This window comes from Lepidochelys olivacea (assembly GCF_965140295.1).
Source record: "Lepidochelys olivacea isolate rLepOli2 genome assembly, chromosome: 5".
In the NCBI taxonomy this organism is placed as follows: Eukaryota; Metazoa; Chordata; order Testudines; family Cheloniidae; genus Lepidochelys; species Lepidochelys olivacea.
The window spans coordinates 70,504,786-70,525,074 of record NC_140415.1 but is presented as its reverse complement, the minus strand read 5'-3'; the positions used below and the strand labels follow the sequence as shown (position 1 = coordinate 70,525,074).

Here is a 20,289-nt window from a genome sequence, read left to right as displayed (position 1 = left end):
GTCTTTTCCTCATTTTCTTTGGTCAGAAGTCACATATGTTTAGTTTTCTGAAATTAGTATCTATCCTTTATTTACTTGGCACCAGAGAATACTGAATGAGACATCCTCTTCAAGGCCCTTCATTTTCAGTTTTTATTTATTTTTACCATTTTTATTCCCAGTTTTCACAAAAGCCATTATGAGGTTGTTGATTTTTTTGTTTGTTTTTGGTTTTTTTGGGTTTTTTTTAACTGATTTTCATTGTATTTTGGAAGTGCCGGAACTCCCTAGACCCATCTCCCTGCTCCAGAAGGAGGCATGGATGCTTGGCAGCCTGGGCCACCCAGGGTACTGAGCTGCCAACTCTCCCCCTGGAGTGGACCCTGAAGGAGAAGAGGTGTGGGAGACAAGGGCACCATCTCCTCATGCTGCCTCCTCCACCTCTTCCACTTCCAGGCCCGCTCCGAGAGAGATGACTCTGTAACCAAGTTACTGAAATGCCATCTCTCCTTCCAAAAGAGGGTGTTGGCTCAGAAGTACCAGAAAGACTCGAACATTGGGGTCCATATTGCTGTCAATCCCAAGTCCACCACATACATATTACCAGCTTTATAGATAGCAAGAACAGTTATCAGCATGGAAAGCAAATTTAAGTTAGTGAATTACTTTTCATGTCAAAATGGGTCAAAAAACAAAAAATCTTCTGATGTTTTACAACTTTTTTTTTTTTTTTTTTGGAAAAAGTTAAAAAAAAATCAGGAGAAGAGAGTAATATTTACCCAGAAAACTGTAAAGTTAGTTTTCGCACTGATTTTCCAGTGTTTTTAATTTTTGTAACAAACACTGATACATTCTTGGGAAATTTTAAACAAAATAAAAAATAAAAATGAAGGGCTTTAGGCGTCCTTCACTAGCAACGCATTTCACAACAGAAAATCCTTATACCCATCAAATGTTACTGAAGCCTCAACCATTTAAAATCACCTCTATTTTCTGTTTTTAATCAACTGTGGTCAAGGCATTGATGACACAGACAGCATATCACCATAAGGTTATCTTTTATTAGAGATCTTATATTCCATTTCCCCAAAAAGATATAAAACCTTCCCAGAGAAAATATCAAAAACCTTCCATTTAAATCAGTTTGTTTCAGAGACAGGATGAACAAGAAAAATCAAAGACATTTAAGATACGGGAATGTAAAAAAATCTCAGGACAGGTACAACTCTGGTCTGGAAAATAATTACAATGTTTGAAACCATATCTTGAACAGCATTTTCTTTAAATCCATATTTGTGGAAAATAAGGATACTTGGGTCTCTTAACCACCAGTGTAGCTATGAAAATTAGAAAAAATGTAAAAGAATATGATTAATTGGATGGTGTATGCACAGTGAATGCACAGAAAACCAAAAATGTCACCAAAACTGCAATAATACAATTAACGTATTGAGTAACCATTCACAGGAGGTATGGAAAGAAGGCAAGAGCCCAACCTTGAATTGATCACCTAAGCAAAATCTCTGCTTGCTGACTTTGGTGGAAGTTTTGATTGAGGTAAGGAGTTCAACACTGGGCCCCAAATTGACTCTCAAGTCATAACTTACCATAACTTATAACTTAAACAGAAGGCATTTAAGGTTTTCCCCCAATAAAAAAAATTAAAATTACTAGAACAAAGCAGAAGTCTGCTGGTTAAGGAGTATTCAGGCATTATGATTGTACAGCTGGTGACAAATGAAAAACTGATACAATACATTGTTTAATTATATTGAAACAGATCCTTTGGAAATAAGTCCAATAGGCAAGAATACTTTAAAATGTATTGCATCAAAACTTTAATTTTCTGCTTAACAGAATTTAAGATATTATTTTGAATATCCTCTTTGCACTGAATGCACAAAGTGCTCTGAAGATTTCTCACCTACGTATGCAACAAAAATAGAAAATCTTACCACAATTTTCTGCTGGCAAGTCTAAAGATTGTAAATTTCAACTAAAAAGGGGGAAAAAATCAAATACTGTAACCAAGAAAATTTACAGTACATGTTTACTGCACGAAAATATCAATTTACTGTTCTATATACCCTCAAATATAATTCTCACTTTTTATAAACGGTTAGTGGTCAATATATCCTTGACATAATTCACACCGGATTCTACTAAATATTCTATTCTTAAGTACAAAATATTTAGCAGATTGAACTAATTATGAATTATGCAATCATGATAAAGAGAGATCCAAACCATGACAGTACATACAAAAAAAAAAAGATAAAAATTTAATTTTATGTTTGAAGTTGGATGTATGGCTACAAGATATAAACTGATATACCACAGCACCAAAATTATCTAATTAAAATAGTACAGCAGTCAATTTTAGAGTTAGCAGATAGTATGTCTTTTCCAGTTACAAGGGTTTATCATCTATTAATATTAAGAAAATCACTGATAAATGCATAAATAAAGCCTAAGCAAAATGAAGTCAGAGGAACAAAGATTAAGGAGGATCAGTAAAGGGAATAATACTCAGACGCAAATTAGTATATTTTAATTGTAAACAGTAGCTGTATTCAGGGAAAAAGAATTTTCATACTCACATGGCTTCAGCACTCAATGCAAAATACTTGATATGGTGAAAATGAAGTGAGAGGAGTAAGAAGCTATTCCTCAATAAGGTACACATTGACAGCATATGTAAACATGAGTATTAGGTTTGAAGAGTGGCATTTTTAAAATATAGGCACATGATTTTCAATGCACCGTTTACTACAATCTGTGAAATGCAAATACATTGTATGATGGGTTTTGCAAACTATGTCTTACACACTATCAATTCTCTGCATCAAGTTGCAGTTTCCTTGACAGTGGCAATATTCCTTAGTCTTCCAATATTTTGTTTTATGACACCATTTCAGTACATTCAAATAGTCAAAATGTTCAGAAAAACACAGCACAAATTTGGTGCCGGAGGACATAGATCAGAGTGTGGCCAGCATGGTCAAATAGAAGACACACAGTTTAAGTATTATATAAACTACCCTTTTCCCCAAAACAGTGATGTGAACAGTAAAATAGTAACAGGACACATTAAAAAATAAGGCACATTTATCTTGATATGATAATCTTGATACAGAAAACCCATTTCAGAGAACATCAGTATCCAAATGAGTTTTGTAAAAAATCTTGTATTCATGATTATTACAGATTTACTTTTTTATTGTATATGATAATGGAATAATTGCACATATCCCAATGTGTCAAGTAACAAAATGGGACTTTTATTAAATATTTCTATAATTTTCCATTGCAGGATTAATTTGAAATTCTATCTTTTCTTAAGCTATGAAATTCACAAAGTGATGGTAAGGCAAAAAGTGTTAAAATCTACCATCGCTTACAATACGAAGTCTGCTGTCTTTCAGTTTACCACAGAATTCAAGTCTCCATCCCATTGAATAAATTGAAATTCAATATGGAATAAACTGAGATTACTGTCACTTATATAAATGATTTCAAATATTTGGACATTAGCTATTACAGAAGAGCTTTTTATTCCATTTCAGTTCCAAGCTGTATTAGGGATTTCAACATTGCAATTATTTGTACATAAATTAATCAAGGATCAGCAAAAAAAGTCATTTAAGTCCCACTTCCCCTCCCTTCAAAAACAAAAAACCCCAGAAACCATTAATTAGCATTTAACCTGAGATTCAATTTGTTGTCGAGAGGTTAACAACCTTAGAAATTTCTTCAGGTGTTGCATTAACTTATACTGATGTTGGTATTTTATGTAAAAACAAAAAAGTTGTTTGCAACATGGCTATTCACTGTGTTGGTCAAAAAAATAATTCTAGAATGCATGTTTTCTCACAGTATCCAGAAGCTGGAATAACAATGTGCTTCTTTATTGCACGTCAAACTTAGAGGAAATATAACTGCAGATTCCTCTTCACTATATGAATATTAAAGCCAGGTTTCATCTCAGTCGAATCCGGAATGTGTTTATCTCCATAGAACTTATACTGATCTCACTAATATTTCTGGCATCTGGAGGCGAATGCATCAAAGATAAAGATGTAGGTATAAGACTTTCAACGATTAGCTTATTAAAGAGTTTGTGCACCTTTATCTGAAAAATACAAAATTAAATAAAAGTCAGTGATATTTAGAAAATCTAATACAAGTTTGAAAGCCAATTTTAAAGTAACTAAGGGCTTGTCTACATGATATAGCAATGCGCACTATTGCTCTATAAATTCTAATGCACACGATTACTGCACACTAACTGGCCTGTGTTGACCCTGCTGGTGTGCATTACAAGTTCCCCACTACGCATTAATGTAGTGCTGTTTGAAACAGTACTACGTGAATGTGCACTAAGGAACTTTTAGTATGCACCAGCAAGGTTAACACAGACCAGTCAGTGTGCAACACCTTAGTGTGCATTGCCGCATCATGTAGACAAGCCCTTAGTTACTTTAAAATTGGCTTTCAAACTTGTATTGCAATTGCAATTACTGCACACTGCAGAACCGTGTAGACAAGCCCTAAGTTAACTTAATTTTAAACCTTTATAATGATCATTATGTCACATCTCATTACAAGCAACAGCATGCATGACAGGGAATCATAACACCAAAGTCACTGAAAATTCCTAACTGACCATATTTAAAATGTTATAAATTATGCTAGAAAGAACCCATTTAGACAGTAGTCACTTTGTGTCACATTTGAAAGCAAATGATTAAAATGTATCAATACACAGGAGGTTTGATTATAAGTATTATGTTTGGCAATATTGTAATGAAAATTTTAATCAAGAAAACATTAAATCTTGCCCCACTAACCTTCCAGACAACCCTTCAGTAAACTACTTCCAGATTGGATTAAACCTACTCTGTGAATTTTATGGATTCATTGCCACCAGACAAAGTTCTATGACTCCCCCCGCCACCCAACCTGATTACATAATCAAAGAATCAGAGATGGTAAATTAATTAATGTTTGTGAAGTGTTCGGATACCACAGAGATGTGGGCCATACAAGTACCTAGATACACAGAGCAGTTGATAGAAATGCTTAGGTTGCTGTGATGTTTGCTGCAACCTTCAAGGCAGCATTCACATGGGAGAATTCATATTTATGTTAACTAATCATATGTGAAGACGACAAATATATTATGTAGTTTTAAATGTAAGTATTTCTGTAGTAAAATAATTTCAAATAGTAGCTTTTTGTTTAAAATCATATTTACAGAAAGTTAATAAGACTGAACTCTAACCTGGAAGTTTATGGCAATGTTTTACAAGGGTGTTTTTACTTGCCAATGCCAAATTAATCTACACACATCAGAATCTTCATATAATTGTCAATACAGAACATGTCACTTGGCTTTCAAAACACATTAAATCGCAAGCATCCTGAAAATATGACATTTTAAACAAACAAATAAATGTTCAACCAGAATTCATAAGTAACTGTTCTAAAACATTTTAAATTAAGCATGTATGCAAAAATTATCTTATAAGTTAAAAATCTTCTAATATTTCAACATACCTTTCCCTGAGTAGTAGAGCATAATAGCCCTGTGTCTTTGTTTGAATATTTACAGTCAAATCCTTTTCTGTGAAGGATCAAGGCTGCTTCATCAGATGGCCCAGAATCTGCCTGCAAACAAACAAAATGTAAGCGTACCTTAGAAACTAAATGCTACGAACAGGAGACTTTTAGAACCTCAGACTAATCATTAGGATTTGACCTCTGAGCCACTTATGTTATGAATACCATTCTCCCTAAACCAACAGAACACATTTCATGTAACAGCTGTAAAAAAGACTGAATGTGCAAGAATTGGCAGCAAGATGATTTTTAAAAATGTTCTTTATTTTTCAAATATCTGAAAAACCTGGTCCCAAATTTAAATGTAGTGGTAATAGCTGTATTGACAGGCTTCCCAGAATAAGCAAGGAAGTAAAGGCTTCATAATTATGCAACCACGCCTCCAGGTTTAATTACTGACCATGACTTTGGTCCCTGCCAAGCTTTAACACTTTAGGCTTAGAAACCTAACTACTAATCGGTTACAAAGCGTACTAGAAACTATGACCAATAATGTACAACTATGAGATTAACTGTGCAGATTGGTACATGAGCCCAGAACCCACAAGAGGGAATATGCGAGAATTCAGGTACTCATTGAAACTCAGTTGTGTTTGATCTAATATATAAAGCCTCTTCAAGTAATAATCACCACAATTATTATTGCTAATTGCTTATATTACAGTAGCATAAAAAAAAGCCTCAATCAGAACCCGGCTTACTAGGGACTCTGCAAAAACAAAGAAAGACAGTACAGCTGTCTGGGAAATAATTCCCAAATTGGAATGAAAAGCCAAAACTCCAAAATTTTTCATGGAAGTGAACTTCTGTAATATTTTGTTTCAGAAATGAAATATGCTCCCAGTGCTCCCCAGGAGCCTGGCTGGCTGCAGAGGAGCCAGGCGACCAAGCTGACAAAGTACACAGCTGGAAACTGAAGGACACCTGCCTGGTTTTCATCACAAGTTTCATAGACATTAACACATTTCCACAGAACATTTTGATTTCAACGAATTGGTGTTTACTGAAGGAAAAAACTTTGCACTGGAAAATTCCTGACCAGCTTTAGCAGAGGGTACCTGCTTTAAAGAGCTTATAAACTCAGATGACAAATCGTGCAGAAAAGACAGGAAAACACCAAAACATGTAATTTTTATGTACAAATATACTTTTTTTTGGCCACTGAGCCTAAGCATTTGGGACTATGGAGTATTGGCACAATTTTAGAGCTAATCAGAAATTTTCTGAAAAAACACTTTTTCATTGGAAGATGCAGATTTGTTGACAATTAACTTTTCTATGGAAATGTGTAGATTTTGGGAAAACTTTCAATGGAAATCAGGCAGGCAATGGAAACCCACCTAATTTCTGCCAGGTCAACCTTCCTTTCACCTTCACAGCCCACCAAGTGAGTTACCACAGAATTATGGTGCACAGGCTTCCTGGCTCTGCCTTTTAGGGGCAAAAGATTTTTTCAAAAATTGGACATTGGAAAGGGAGGGAATGAATAAAGATAACTTGTCCTTCAATTGAACAGAAAGGTATCTGATAAGACCCTTCCATTTTTTGCCATTTGAACACAAAATGTGGTATTAATATATTATTGAGCACAATAATAAGAATAAATGGGATAAAATAATTATCAATATTGAGTTTCTAACTATGAAATACCATACTTAGTGTTAGTTCAAAACGTAATTTCAAAGTTAATTAAATTACACTCAGAAAACTAGACAAAACATTTTTGTTTTGCACACAAAATAACAATGTCTGTGTAAAGAGCAGGTTCGAGAAACATTATTTAAAATTCATGATGCAGAAGCCTGACTTCCTATAGGGGTGAAGTGATGCTAGAAATGACAAGCCAGTCATCCAGTGGACTTATCTTGTAGTCATCTGCATAACACATGATGGTATGGATATTTCAACTTCATTTTAAATTAAAAATTATCCTAATTAAGAATTTGAATCTATTAAAATAGAAACATATTAATAAAAACAATTACATGTTAATGAATGGACTTCAAGTAAAGTATAGGCATGTCTATGACTTAGTAATCATACAGGCTATGCCTACGCTGCAGAACACTTGCTTCAGCATGTAGGAAAGGTGTAGCAAGACACCGCAGCAAAATGCAGGCTACATCCACACTGCAGTGTATAGCTACATAATGCAGTAAAGGTCTCTTGCAGGAAGGAGGCAGAAGGAAAAGGTTCTGGCAACAGGCAGCTGCTAGAGCCTTTCGCTGAAGCCTCCATCCTAACAGAGTCTTGCATTGCAGTGGGAGACAGGGACAGGCACTGCTTAGGCATGTAGAGAGCTGTGATACATGCATCCTTCCTCACTTAAGCAGTGCCTCACCATCTACATGGCTATTTATACCTGTGCTAGGGGAAGAGGGGATGTGCAATGTATGTACTCTAGAAGCTGCTGCAAGGACTGTGCAGTGCAGACATACCCTTACCTAGAACTATTTGTATATACTCATTCTACCAATGGGTAAAGGAGTCTAAGTAGGTCTAATTTATACAATGGGATGATGTAAAAGTTGCCTTCCCTCTACTTTAATCTATACCTCCTTACTCCACCTCAGCATGTAAATTACACTGAGCGTAATTAGGTCTAGGGGAGTGACTGAGTATAACGGAATCAAACTTACAACATCCCATACATCACTTATGAATTTGGCTTGCTATGATTAATGTATGAAAATCTACTTTACTCTTCTCAGCCTTCAATAAAAATTAAATATTCTCAGTCCTGTAAAATTTTACACATTACTATGGGACAAAAACTGCTAAGCTACTGCACTATCAAATCTCCCAACTTTTCTGTACAGCTGTCAACCCTTCAACAAGGATTTAATTTTGAACCCTCAACAGTTTAACACTGTCAGGTTCTTGGCTGAAAAAAACAAAAACAAAAAAGCCCTGTGCCATGAATTCTCATACGCAAGAACCCAGGGCAACACTGCTAAGATTTTGATCTGAGTGGAGAAGAGCCATTTAAACAATTTTCAAGTGATTACCATAAGACTTATAGTCATTTATTGGAAAGTTTAAGCAACACTATAAAGATACATATTTGCTCTAAAGGAATATTTAAAAACAGTTTTTAATGTTGAAAACCAATTTATTTATAGTATATCATCTTACATCAATACACTTTTTTTTTTTTTTTTTAAAGAAATGTTCCATATCCCTGAAGCAGTATGACAGGAAGGTTGATGTTTTACAATATTAGGAATTACCATTTTTTCCTTAGAGGAAAAGAATTTAAAATTGAAACATTTTATCATAGGATTTTTCTTACTTGTTCTTTCATGGACTTATTTTGATTTCTGTTGTCTTAAATCTAAATAATGCTTTCCTTGTAATTTTGTAATTGAAGGTTCTTTTTAATATGTAAAATTGTAATACACTATAACTTCTCTAAAATATTCATTGACAGCTAGAGTGGTGTAGAAGAATTTATAATTGCAGATAAATATGTTTTGTAGGTGAGCTAATAAGTCATGGCATTTATCATTTTCACTTTGAATTTTCTGAAAAAAAAGGAAAGTCTGCTTCTTTGTGCAAGAAATTCATTTCACTGGGTAATGCAGTTTTTGCTGTGGAAAAAGAAGGTTTCATACCTACAACTGTTATTCACTTCGCATACTGCCTCTGCAGATTTACACTTTGCAAGTGCCGTATCATTACTGCCCTGGAGCCCTCTACAAAGCACTGTTTGAACACATGCACCTTTGTGGTTACACAAGGGATCACAACCCCAACCAACCCATCCAAGCTCTGGATCAGCAGTGGCACCTGGAGAGCAGTTACAGATAGGAAAATAGAGAATTCCCTCTGCAGATGTTCACAGATGGGAGTAAAAACCTCTTGAAGGAGGGCTGTAGCACAAAAATGAGGCTAGCAAATTGCTCTCCTGAAAGGAGCATCTGCTTTGGCCTCTAAGGGTATGTCTACACTGCAATTAAAAACCCGTGGCAGGCCTGTGCCAGTTGACTCGGGCTTGCAGGCTCGGGCTATGGGGCTGTTTAATTCTAGTACAGACATTCAGCCTTGGATTGAATCCAGGCTCTAGGATCCTGTGAGATGTGAGGGTCTCAAGGCTCAGGCTGCAGCCTGCGCCCCAACATCTACACCACAATTAAACAGCCCCTCAGCCTAAGCCCCAAGCGCCAAAGTCAGCTGGCACAGTACAGCCACAACTTTTTAACTGCAGTGGAGACATATCCAGAATCACAAAATTAGTGCTAAGTAAATTTATGTATTGAGCTGTTGTAAATGACATTGTCAAAATAAATCTGAGGGAACAGTGGCTTGAAAGAGTAGATCCTGGAGTTGTCAGTTATAAATTTAACTCCCAAGAAGGTGGTGGGTCCTGCACTAAAGGGCTGATGTGGGCTGGGCTCATGTATCCACCTCACATTCTGGTGAACACTCACCCCCGCATCCTAAGTCCTTGAGGCTCATGTGAGGGGAACAAAGTCTTTGAACTAGAAGATAACAGGTTGCTATTGATTCCACGTATCCTGTTGAACATCATGGTAGCTTGTTAATATTAAAATCACTAAATAGCCCTATATAGGAAAGGATGTGGACAGAAGGGGAAGACATGGGCCCCCTCACATTAAAGATAGTATTACTTGTTTTAGAGTTATTGATAGTTCAGAAAGACAGAACCTGTAATGCTTATATATCAACGTACTGTCTGATAAATCACAAAAAGGGGCACAGGTGCGGTTTGCTGTGCAAATCAGATGAGGAAACAGGACAAGCAGCACATTCAACATCTATCTAGAATATGTAGAAAAAATTATGGGGGATTTCAATCAAGGACACACATGCTGGAGGTCTCATGCTGGTGTAGAAATATCCTGGGAATTTCTAAAAATTATAGATAACTTAACTTAAACATTGCAACCATCTCCAGATAATTCTATATTAGATTTCATTCTGATGGATAAAGATGTAAGATCACTGAATTAAAACTGATGGCTGCCTTGATTCAAGTGATCATAATCTAATCTCATTTGCTATGTGCAAACAAAATACACTCCTGACCAGTAATATATACACTTGTTGCTTTAAAAAGGGACCATTTCCAAAGCTAAAAACAATTATGAGCAAAACTAAGTTGGAGGAAATATTAAAGCATAAAATATGAAGGATAATTGGGAATTGTTTACAAAGGCTTTATTAGATGCCAATCTCTACACACCCATTCCGCAGTCAGGAAAGAGGTCTTCTTCAGTTAAAAAAATCATGGTTAAGAGGGTAGGTGAAAGCAGCAATACAAAAACAAAAACCCAATATGTAACTAATGGAAAAAGAAGCAAGTCAATAGTAAAGAGTACACATCAGCAGTTAGGAATTACAGACAATTATAAACAAATCTAAAAGTATCAGTGAAAAATCAATGGCAAGTAGGGTGAAAAAACAATTATATTTTTAAAAATATATCAGGAACAAATTAAATTCTTACAGTGGTACAGATCTGCTACTAGACAATGATGGTAAAATTAACCATCATGATGCAGAAAAGGGAGACATTCAATAATATTTCTGTTCTGTATTCAGAAAGAAGCAGAATGGCTGTATCCATATCTTACAGGAGTAAGAAAATACTTTTTTCCCCATCAGTAATTAGGGAGGGTATTAAATGGCAACTATAAAAAATTAGTGGGACCATATAACTTGCATCAAAAAGTATTAAAATAATTGGCTGAGGAGCTATCTGAAGCATTAATATTGACTTTTAACAAAACTTGGAACACTGAAAGTTTCAGAGGACTAGAGAAAAAGCCAATACTTTGCCAGTATTTAAAACATATGGAAAAACAGGATGACACATGAAACTATTGGCTGGTTAGCCTAACATCAATTCCAGCTATATCATGGAGAAGCTGATATAGGATGCAATCAGTAAAGATCTAAAAGATTGAAACATAATTAATGCCAACCAATTTGTTTTTAAATGGGAAATAAGTAAAAAAAATCTTTGTTTCTTTTTACTCAAATCAAAAGTTTGGTTGAGACAGGTAACTGTGTTGGCATAATATACATACTTCTGTAAGGCATCTGATTTAGAATCATAGAAGATTCTATTGGAATCTTGGAAGGGTTGGAAGAGACCTCAGGAGGTCATCTAGTCCAACGCCCTGCTTAAAGCAGTACTTAATCCTGAGTGACATTCTAATAAAAAATTGCGCTATAAAAAATCAATGCAGCCATTTTAAATGGATTAAAAACTGGCTAGCTAATAGATCTCAAGAAGTATTTTTAAATGCAGAATTGTTGTCCAATGATCTAGTGGGATCCTGCAGGAATCTGCTATTAGCCCAACATTCTTCAAAAATCTGGAGATGACAAAAAATCTGGAGTAGCAAATAACTACAAGATCAGGTGACCAGTTATATAGACCACCCTAGATCTCTTGGTACACTGGTCTCATTTGAATACCATGTGTTTTAACACAGCCAAATGCAAGATCATGCATTTAGCAATAAAGAATGAAGGAAACTAAGAGGGGGTGTGTGATTGTACGGAAACAGTGACTGTGAAAAAGGGCTGAAGAGTTTTTGGGGATTAGCAAATAGTGGGGTTAGAAACTCTTTCTTCAGTGTGCTTGTGGCACCTCTTCTATGACCCACTATAGATGGAGGAAATCTTCCTCCAACACGCCTCTCTCATGAGATGGGTCCCCAAAGAGGAAGGAAGAAAGGAAAGGAAAGTGAAGTGGCCTGGTGCAGAACTGTATGGAACAACCTTTGCAGGTGTGTTTAGTACTCAACAGTTGGAAGTAATACTGCACCAGGCACTGGTAAAGGAGAAGACATAAGGTCCAAAGGATGGAGGCAATGGTGTGTAGTTTTCAATCATCCCACCAAAAAGCTGTTGATTGCAAGACAAAGTTCATCTGATGAGCAGTGAGGAATCCTCCTTCTGTATGGACATCTTTTATTAGAAGCAGGCTTAGTCAAGGAAGCAGACTTGAACCATCTCTGAGGCTGCATCTCCCTGTTCTTGCAGAAAGGGAAACTTTCGGAAGCTGAATGTTAGATTCAAATGTTTCCTTCTTAAAGCGGACAGACTTAGTAAGCTCTAAGGATTGGGCAGCAACCTGTGTTGTTCTGATCTTTTCCAAAGGCCTCGGCCTTCAAAGGACAGTCTTTGATGTTCTTTTATGACTCAGAAGAAAGGCCAGAGGATCTTAACCAGAACCATCTGGGCTCTTCATTCTTGACCCTACAGGTCACTACAGGACCCAAGGAGGATGGCTTCGCTACCCGCCGGAGGCTGCGTAGAGACTTACGAGAGTCTCTATGCAAAAGAATAAATGAACACAAATCAGACGTCAAGAATTATAACATTCAAAAACCAGTTGGAGAACACTTCAATCTCTCTGGACACTCAACAACAGACTTAAAAGTGGCCATTTTTCAACAAAAAAACTTCAAAAACAGACTCCAACAAGAAATTGCAGAACTGGAATTCATTTGCAAACTGTACACCATCAAATTAGGCCTGAATAAAGAATACAAAAACTAGTTTCCCCATACTAATTTTCCCGTACTGTTACTCACACCTTCTTGTCAACTGTTTGAAATGGGCCATCCTGATTACATTGGCCTCATTACCACTACAAATGTGATTTTTCCTCCCTTGGTATTCTACTGTTGAGAATACCCCACTTCCACTTTAATAGAATTGTCTCGTTAGCACTGATCCCCCACTTGGTAAGGCAACTCCCATCTTTTCACGTACTGTGAAAAGTACTGCCTACTATATTTTCCATTCTATGCATCTGATTAAGTGGGTTTTAGCCTGTGAAAACTTATGCCCAAATAAATTTGTTAGTCTCTAAGGTGCCACAAAGTACTCCTTACTATTTTTGCTGATACAGACTAACATGGTACCACTCTAAAATCTGCAATATCAAGTATTTTCTTCTTGAAGAAAGGCTCAGGTAGACCAAAGATTTAGTTGCTAACTTGCTCCCTTAAGTTTTAAGAGTTTCATCATCTTCTTGCGAAATAGGTCTGAACCTTCAAAAGGCAGTTTAAAAATTTGGATTTGAGGGATAGGGTGGAGGTCCCGAACTTAACAACCATTGTATTGATCTTGTGGCAGCTCCCAATGAATAGCTGAATCAAAGTAAAAACTGATCTGGTCATCAATGACCGATAATTAGTGGTGTGGAGAGCAGTAGAAAATTTTAACTTTGACCCACATAACCTAACCTCCTAGACACTCTTCTGAGGTAACCAAAAAGATTTACTCCACTACATTATGTGGATCAAACCTACACATCTCATTGAACCACTTTCTTCAGGCTGAAGCTCTCTCTTCACTCTCCAAAGGCATTTGGACCACAGCCACTGCACTTCAAAAGGACCAGAAACACAGATGGGCAGGATTGAAGAGGAAGTTACTCACCTTGTGCAGTAATAATGGTTCTTTGAGATGTGTCCCCCTATGGATGCTCCACTATAGGTATATCTGTGCCCCTGCGCCTCTAATCGGAGATTTTAGGTAGCAGTGTCTGTTCGGCCTGTATATGCGCTCTCCCTGCCTTGTGATCTGCCTCGGGGCTATCTAGTGCCATGCAGGCGAACCCCCCCTCAGTTAGATAGCCCTGAGGCAGACCACAAGAGATGGAGAATGTATGAGCTGAATGGACACTTACATAAAATCTCCGATTAGAGGTGCAGGGGCGCAGATACACCTACTGTGAAGCACCCATAGGGACACTACTCGAAGAAGTAGTAAGAGCTCATGCTAGACTGGTCAAGAGCAACTGAGCTCCTTCCTCCCTATCTGCTGCCTCTCCTGGCCAGCTTTCAAGAGGTAACTCTTTCCCAGACTTTCTCCCCACCTTGCTGTTGGTACTGTGGCTACTGAGCACTCCAAGAACAGAATTAGGAGAGTGGCTTCTTCTCTCCACCCCTCAATTTCATGTTGGTCCAACAAACCCAGCCACCAGGAACAGTCATCTATTCAACTCCCACCCCTCAATGACCACTGCTGAGCCCGCAGTACCAGCTCCCAGAGGTGGTGGTGAGTTAAAAGATGGAGGAGGGGCCAACTGCCCAAGGGGGGAATTGAGAGAGGAAAAATTGACAAGGGGGTAGCCACATACTAATAAAGGATAATTTTGCCCTCAATACAGAATGAATTCATAGAATATCAGGGTTGAAAGGGACCTAAGGAGGTCATCTAGCCCAACCCCCTGCTCAAAGCAGGACCAATCCCCAATTAAATCATCCCAGCCAGGGCTTTGTCAAGCCTGACCTTAAAAACTTCTAAGGAAGGAGATTCTACCACCTCCCTAGGTAACGCATTCCAGTGTTTCACCACCCTCCTAGTGAAAAAGTTTTTCCTAATATCCAATCTAAACCTCCCCCACTGCACCTTGAGACCATTACTCCTTGTCCTGTCCTCTTCTACCACTGAGAATAGTCTAGAACCATCCTCTCTGGAACCACCTCTCAGGTAGTTGAAAGCAGCTATCAAATCCCCCCTCATTCTTCTCTTCCGCAGACTAAACAATCCCAGTTCCCTCAGCCTCTCCTCATAACTCATGTGTTCCAGACCCCTAATAATTTTTGTTGCCCTTCGCTGGACTCTCTCCAATTTATCCACATTCTTCTTGTAGTGTGGGGCCCAAAACTGGACACAGTACTCCAGATCAGGCCTCACCAATGTCGAATAGAGGGGGACGATCACGTCCCTTGATCTGCTCGCTATGCCCCTACTTATACATCCCAAAATGCCATTGGCCTTCTTGGCAACAAGGGCACACTGCTGACTCATATCCAGCTTCTCGTCCACTGTCACCCCTAGGTCCTTTTCCGCAGAACTGCTCCCTAGCCATTCGGTCCCTAGTCTGTAGCTGTGCATTGGGTTCTTCCGTCCTAAATGCAGGACTCTGCACTTATCCTTACTGAACCTCATCAGATATCTTTTGGCCCAATCCTCCAATTTGTCTAGGTCCCTCTGTATCCTATCCCTGCCCTCCAGCGTATCTACCACTCCTCCCAGTTTAGTATCATCTGCAAATTTGCTGAGAGTGCAAACCACACCATCCTCCAGATCATTTATGAAGACGTTGAACAAAACCGGCCCCAGGGGCACTCCACTTGACACCGGCTGCCAACTAGATATGGAGCCATTGATCACTACCCGTTGAGCCCGACAATCTAGCCAACTTTCTACCCACCTTATAGTGCATTCATCCAGCCCATACTTCTTTAACTTGCTGACAAGAATACTATGGGAGACCGTGTCAAAAGCTTTGCTAAAGTCAAGAAACAATACATCCACTGCTTTCCCTTCATCCACAGAACCAGTAATCTCATCATAGAAGGCGATTAGATTAGTCAGGCAAGACCTTCCCTTGGTGAATCCATGCTGACTGTTCCTGATCACTTTCCTCTCATGTAAGTGCTTCAGGATTGATTCTTTGAGGACCTGCTCCATGATTTTTCCGGGGACTGAGGTGAGGCTGACTGGCCTGTAGTTCCCAGGATCCTCCTTCTTCCCTTTTTTAAAGATTGGCACTACATTAGCCTTTTCCCAGTCATCCGGGACTTCCCCCGTTCGCCACGAGTTTTCAAAGATAATGGCCAATGGCTCTGCAATCACAGCTGCCAATTCCTTTAGCACTCTCGGATGCAACTCGTCCGGCCCCATGGACTTGTGCACGTCCAGCTTTTCTAAATAGTGCCTAACCACCTCTTTCTCCACAGAGGGCTGGCCATCTATTCCCCATGTTGTGATGCCCAGCACAGCAGTCTGGGAGCTGACCTTGTTCGTGAAGACAGAGGCAAAAAAAGCATCGAGTACATTAGCTTTTTCCACATCCTCTGTCACTAGGTTGCCTCCCTCATTCATTAAGGGGCCCACACTTTCCTTGGCTTTTTTCTTGTTGCCAACATACCTGAAGAAACCCTTCTTGTTACTCTTGACATCTCTCGCTAGCTGCAGCTCCAGGTGTGATTTGGCCCTCCTGATTTCATTCCTACATGCCCGAGCAATATTTTTATACTCTTCCCTGGTCATATGTCCAACCTTCCACTTCTTGTAAGCTTTTTTTTTATGTTTAAGATCCGCTAGGATTTCACCGTTAAGCCAAGCTGGTCGCCTGTCATATTTACTATTCTTTCGACACATCGGGATGGTTTGTCCCTGTAACCTCAACAGGGGTTCCTTGAAATACAGCCAGCTCTCCTGGACTCCTTTCCCCTTCATGTTAGTCCCCCAGGGGATCCTACCCATCCGTTCCCTGAGGGAGTCGAAGTCTGCTTTCCTGAAGTCCAGGGTCTGTATCCTGCTGCTTACCTTTCTTCCCTGTGTCAGGATCCTGAACTCAACCAACTCATGGTCACTGCCTCCCAGATTCCCATCCACTTTTGCTTCCCCTACTAATTCTTCCCGGACACTCCTGCACTGTATCTTTATGATGATGTTGCAAACTAAAGTATTCTTAAAATAAATTGACACAAGAAATATTCTGAGTTCTCTGACCACTGCTGGAAGCAGGATGAACTTAATATACATATATGTGATGTGGAATGTCAAATCCTATGTTTGTATTATGTTTCAGAAATAATGACTGGTGAGAAGATGGAAATCCTTCAGCTGTTGCGGAAGAAAGGTCTGGTGACTACATCTTATGTGGATTCATAATTTACTTTTATAGAATGAAATATTTTCCAGAATATAACATTAGTTATATCATATATTTGTTCATAACAATAATATTTTGAACATACCTTTGATTGTATTGTCCTTAGATTGACCACATGCATGTCACAAGGCATGGATGAAGTGAGTGGAGAAAAGACATTCAAAATCTGTTGGACATCAGATTCCGCATATGTAGTCATTGGAATTACAGGATGATTTAAGAAAGAAGAAGTTATATGGCTCAGAAGAGAGGGGAAACTGACTGATGACTTCTCTTCTTTCTATTAAAAAAGATAAAACCACTTTGCATTAAGTTTTTATATGGCTGCCTTAATTAAATGTAAATTTGTAAATTAAGACATATTAATTATTTTTTAGAAACAACAAAGACAGAACTTCTCAATCAGCTACTCATCTGCTTCTCTAATAATAAAAAATGGTTACATACTGGCTTGGTAACTGTTCTTCAAGATGTGCTGCATATGTCCTTTCCATTTTAGGTGTGTTGAGTGCCCGTGCACCGAAGCTAGAGAACTTTTTCCAATAGTGGTACCCATTCATGTGGAGCATGTGCCCTCTGCACATTTGTTCAACTAACTGAAGTTATGAAGGGGCGGAGCCTCCCTGACCCCATTCAGTTCCTTTGCCCAGGGAGCCAGAGTTTGCTGTTGCTCCAATGTAGAGAGCAAGGAGGATGGATCGTGGAATGGACATGTGCACACATCTTAAAGAACAGTAGTTTCTGAACAGGTAACTAACATTTCTTCAAGTATCAGGGGGTAGCTGTGTTAGTCTGTAGCCACAAAAACAAGGAGTCTAGTGGCACCTTAAGACCAACAGATTTATTTGGGCATAAGCTTTCATGAGTAAAAAGCCATTTCTTCAGATGCATCTTCTTCAAGTGTTTGCACATGTCCATTCCACTTTAGGCGACTAACAATTCCAGATGGAGGAGAAAATTGGTGTCTACCTAAACAAGGACTACAACACTACTCTTCCAAACATATCATTGTCTCCTAGGGCATAGGAGAGAGCATAACGAGCAGTGAATATATGAACAGAAGACCAAGTCATAGCTCTGCAAACATCACTGATGGGAACATGACCTAGAAAAGCAGCTGATGCTGCTTATGCTCTCATAGTGTGCTAAAACTCTTTGAGGTCACGGAGCATTATCGTAGCACTGATGAATACAAGAGGAGATCCAGGAAGAAATCATTTGTCAAGAGACAGGATGCTCTTTCATCCTGTCAGCAAAGGACATGAACAAGAGTTTAGGGTGGAGATGCCATAAAAACTCTTTAATTCTGTTCAGATAAAAGGCCAAATCTTATGAATGCCCAAAGTATGAAGGTTTTCCCTATCTCTGTTGGTGTGAGGTTTTGGAAAAAAGTTAGTAAGTATGTAGAATGATTTAGATGAAAATCTGACACCACTTTAGTAAGAAATTTGGGGTGTGGATGCCAACTAATGTTACCTTTATAAAACAATATCTAAGGAGGGTCAGCTACCAAGGCCTGAAGTTCTGCTACCTCCTGGCCAAAATAATGGCCATTAGGAATGCTACCTTCATTGAGAGATGAGAGGGGGGTGTAGCTATAGGTTCGAATGGTGGCCATGTTAAAATGGAAAGAACCAAACTCAGATCGCAGGATGGTGTGGGATCCCTAATAGGAGGCAAGGTCTGTCCAAACCTTTCAAGAAGCTAATGTCACAGGCAACACTGCTGAAACCGTGGCCTCATCTCTGTTCTTCCTCTTTCCCCATGTCCATGTCCCTGCTCCTTCTCTTCTTCCCCCCTCCAGGAGGCACCACCCCCAGGCCAGCCCAGAACTTGGAGCCAGGCCATGCTAAGAGCCACTCAGGGAGCCCAGGCTGCTATGGGGAGACCCCTGCCCAAGAGCAGCCCTCGGCTCCACCCACCATGGTGCACTGGCCAGGGCAGGTAGAGGGTCCAGGGCTCCCCACAGCGGTCCTGAATCCCTGGGAGGCTCTTATTACAGCTCAGCTCTGACTTCTGGCCACGCCAGGGGATAGGGTCTTGGAGGGAAAGAGAAGAGGGGCAGGCCACGGAGAGGGTCCGGGCCTCAAGACAAGGGGGACTAAGGTCCTCTTCAGTCCCCCCACTGGAAAGAGGCTGGAACTGCCGGCAGGGGCTGCACTTCACAGTGGGGGAGCTGATCACCTTATCAGCTCCCCTGCCACAAAGCACAGGTACTGCCACTCCGCGCCCCCGAACTACGTCCATGTTAAAAAGTGGGTGGGCAGTACAACGTAAGATGCCAGAGTCTATAACTCTACATTGCTAGAATGCGGCACTGGGAAGCACCTTGCAGGAGTTATCTTAACTATAACTAACTTCGGTACTGGTCATTTTATGTGAGTGTGTTGAGGACTTAGCCCTCAAAGAAGAAGAGGGCTTCTTCCAGACAGAAGAGGTCAAAGGGCTGGACTTCTGCCTCCTGCATGGGACTACAGGTGGAGAGTGGTGTCGTCTCGCCAGCTCAGCTCTCTTCAACTCTCTTCCAAGTCTGGTGGTGCACTCGAAGATGGAGTTGAGTCCAAATCCCTGCATATTGAGCACCTGGGTTCCAAATGAGAGCACAAAAGCTGCTTTGACCAGGATGTCTTGAAGTTGAACTTCCCTCAACGTCCTACTCCTCGTTTTAAACACCTTACAAATAGGGCAGTTATTATACCTGATGTGTCCTTCTCTCAAACACTTATCATTGGGAGTGAGGATCACTGACTGGCCTAAATTTGTTATAGCCAGAACAGTACTTAAATCTTGGGGACTTGGACATGCCTGGGAACTGAGCCAAAAACAAGTACCACTATCTAAACTACAACTATACTAAACTACTTACAATAAAAGATCTCTAGAAAGTTTTCTTAAAGGGAAATATGGGAAAGACCATAAGAAGCCACATACACTCCGACTACCAACCATGGGTGTGAGAAGGAACTGAGGAGGATTGGGACGGCTCTAACACTTTATACTTTCAGCTAGCA

General features: G+C 39.3%; 1 protein-coding gene across 1 annotated transcript in view; it reads right to left on the bottom strand.

Moving 5' to 3' along the window:
* Positions 1-1,074: 1,074 nt before the first annotated feature.
* MAN2A1 (mannosidase alpha class 2A member 1) overlaps positions 1,075-20,289 on the bottom strand; it is a 212,097-nt gene continuing 192,882 nt past the window's right edge. Inside the window, exons 20-22 of the mRNA XM_084629262.1 lie at positions 17,364-17,558; positions 5,539-5,649; positions 1,075-4,111 (exon numbers count right to left, since the gene is read on the bottom strand). Coding sequence (XP_084485388.1) covers positions 3,959-4,111; positions 5,539-5,649; positions 17,364-17,558 — 459 coding nt within the window. The 3' untranslated portion in view covers positions 1,075-3,958. The remainder of the gene's footprint in view (positions 4,112-5,538; positions 5,650-17,363; positions 17,559-20,289) is intronic.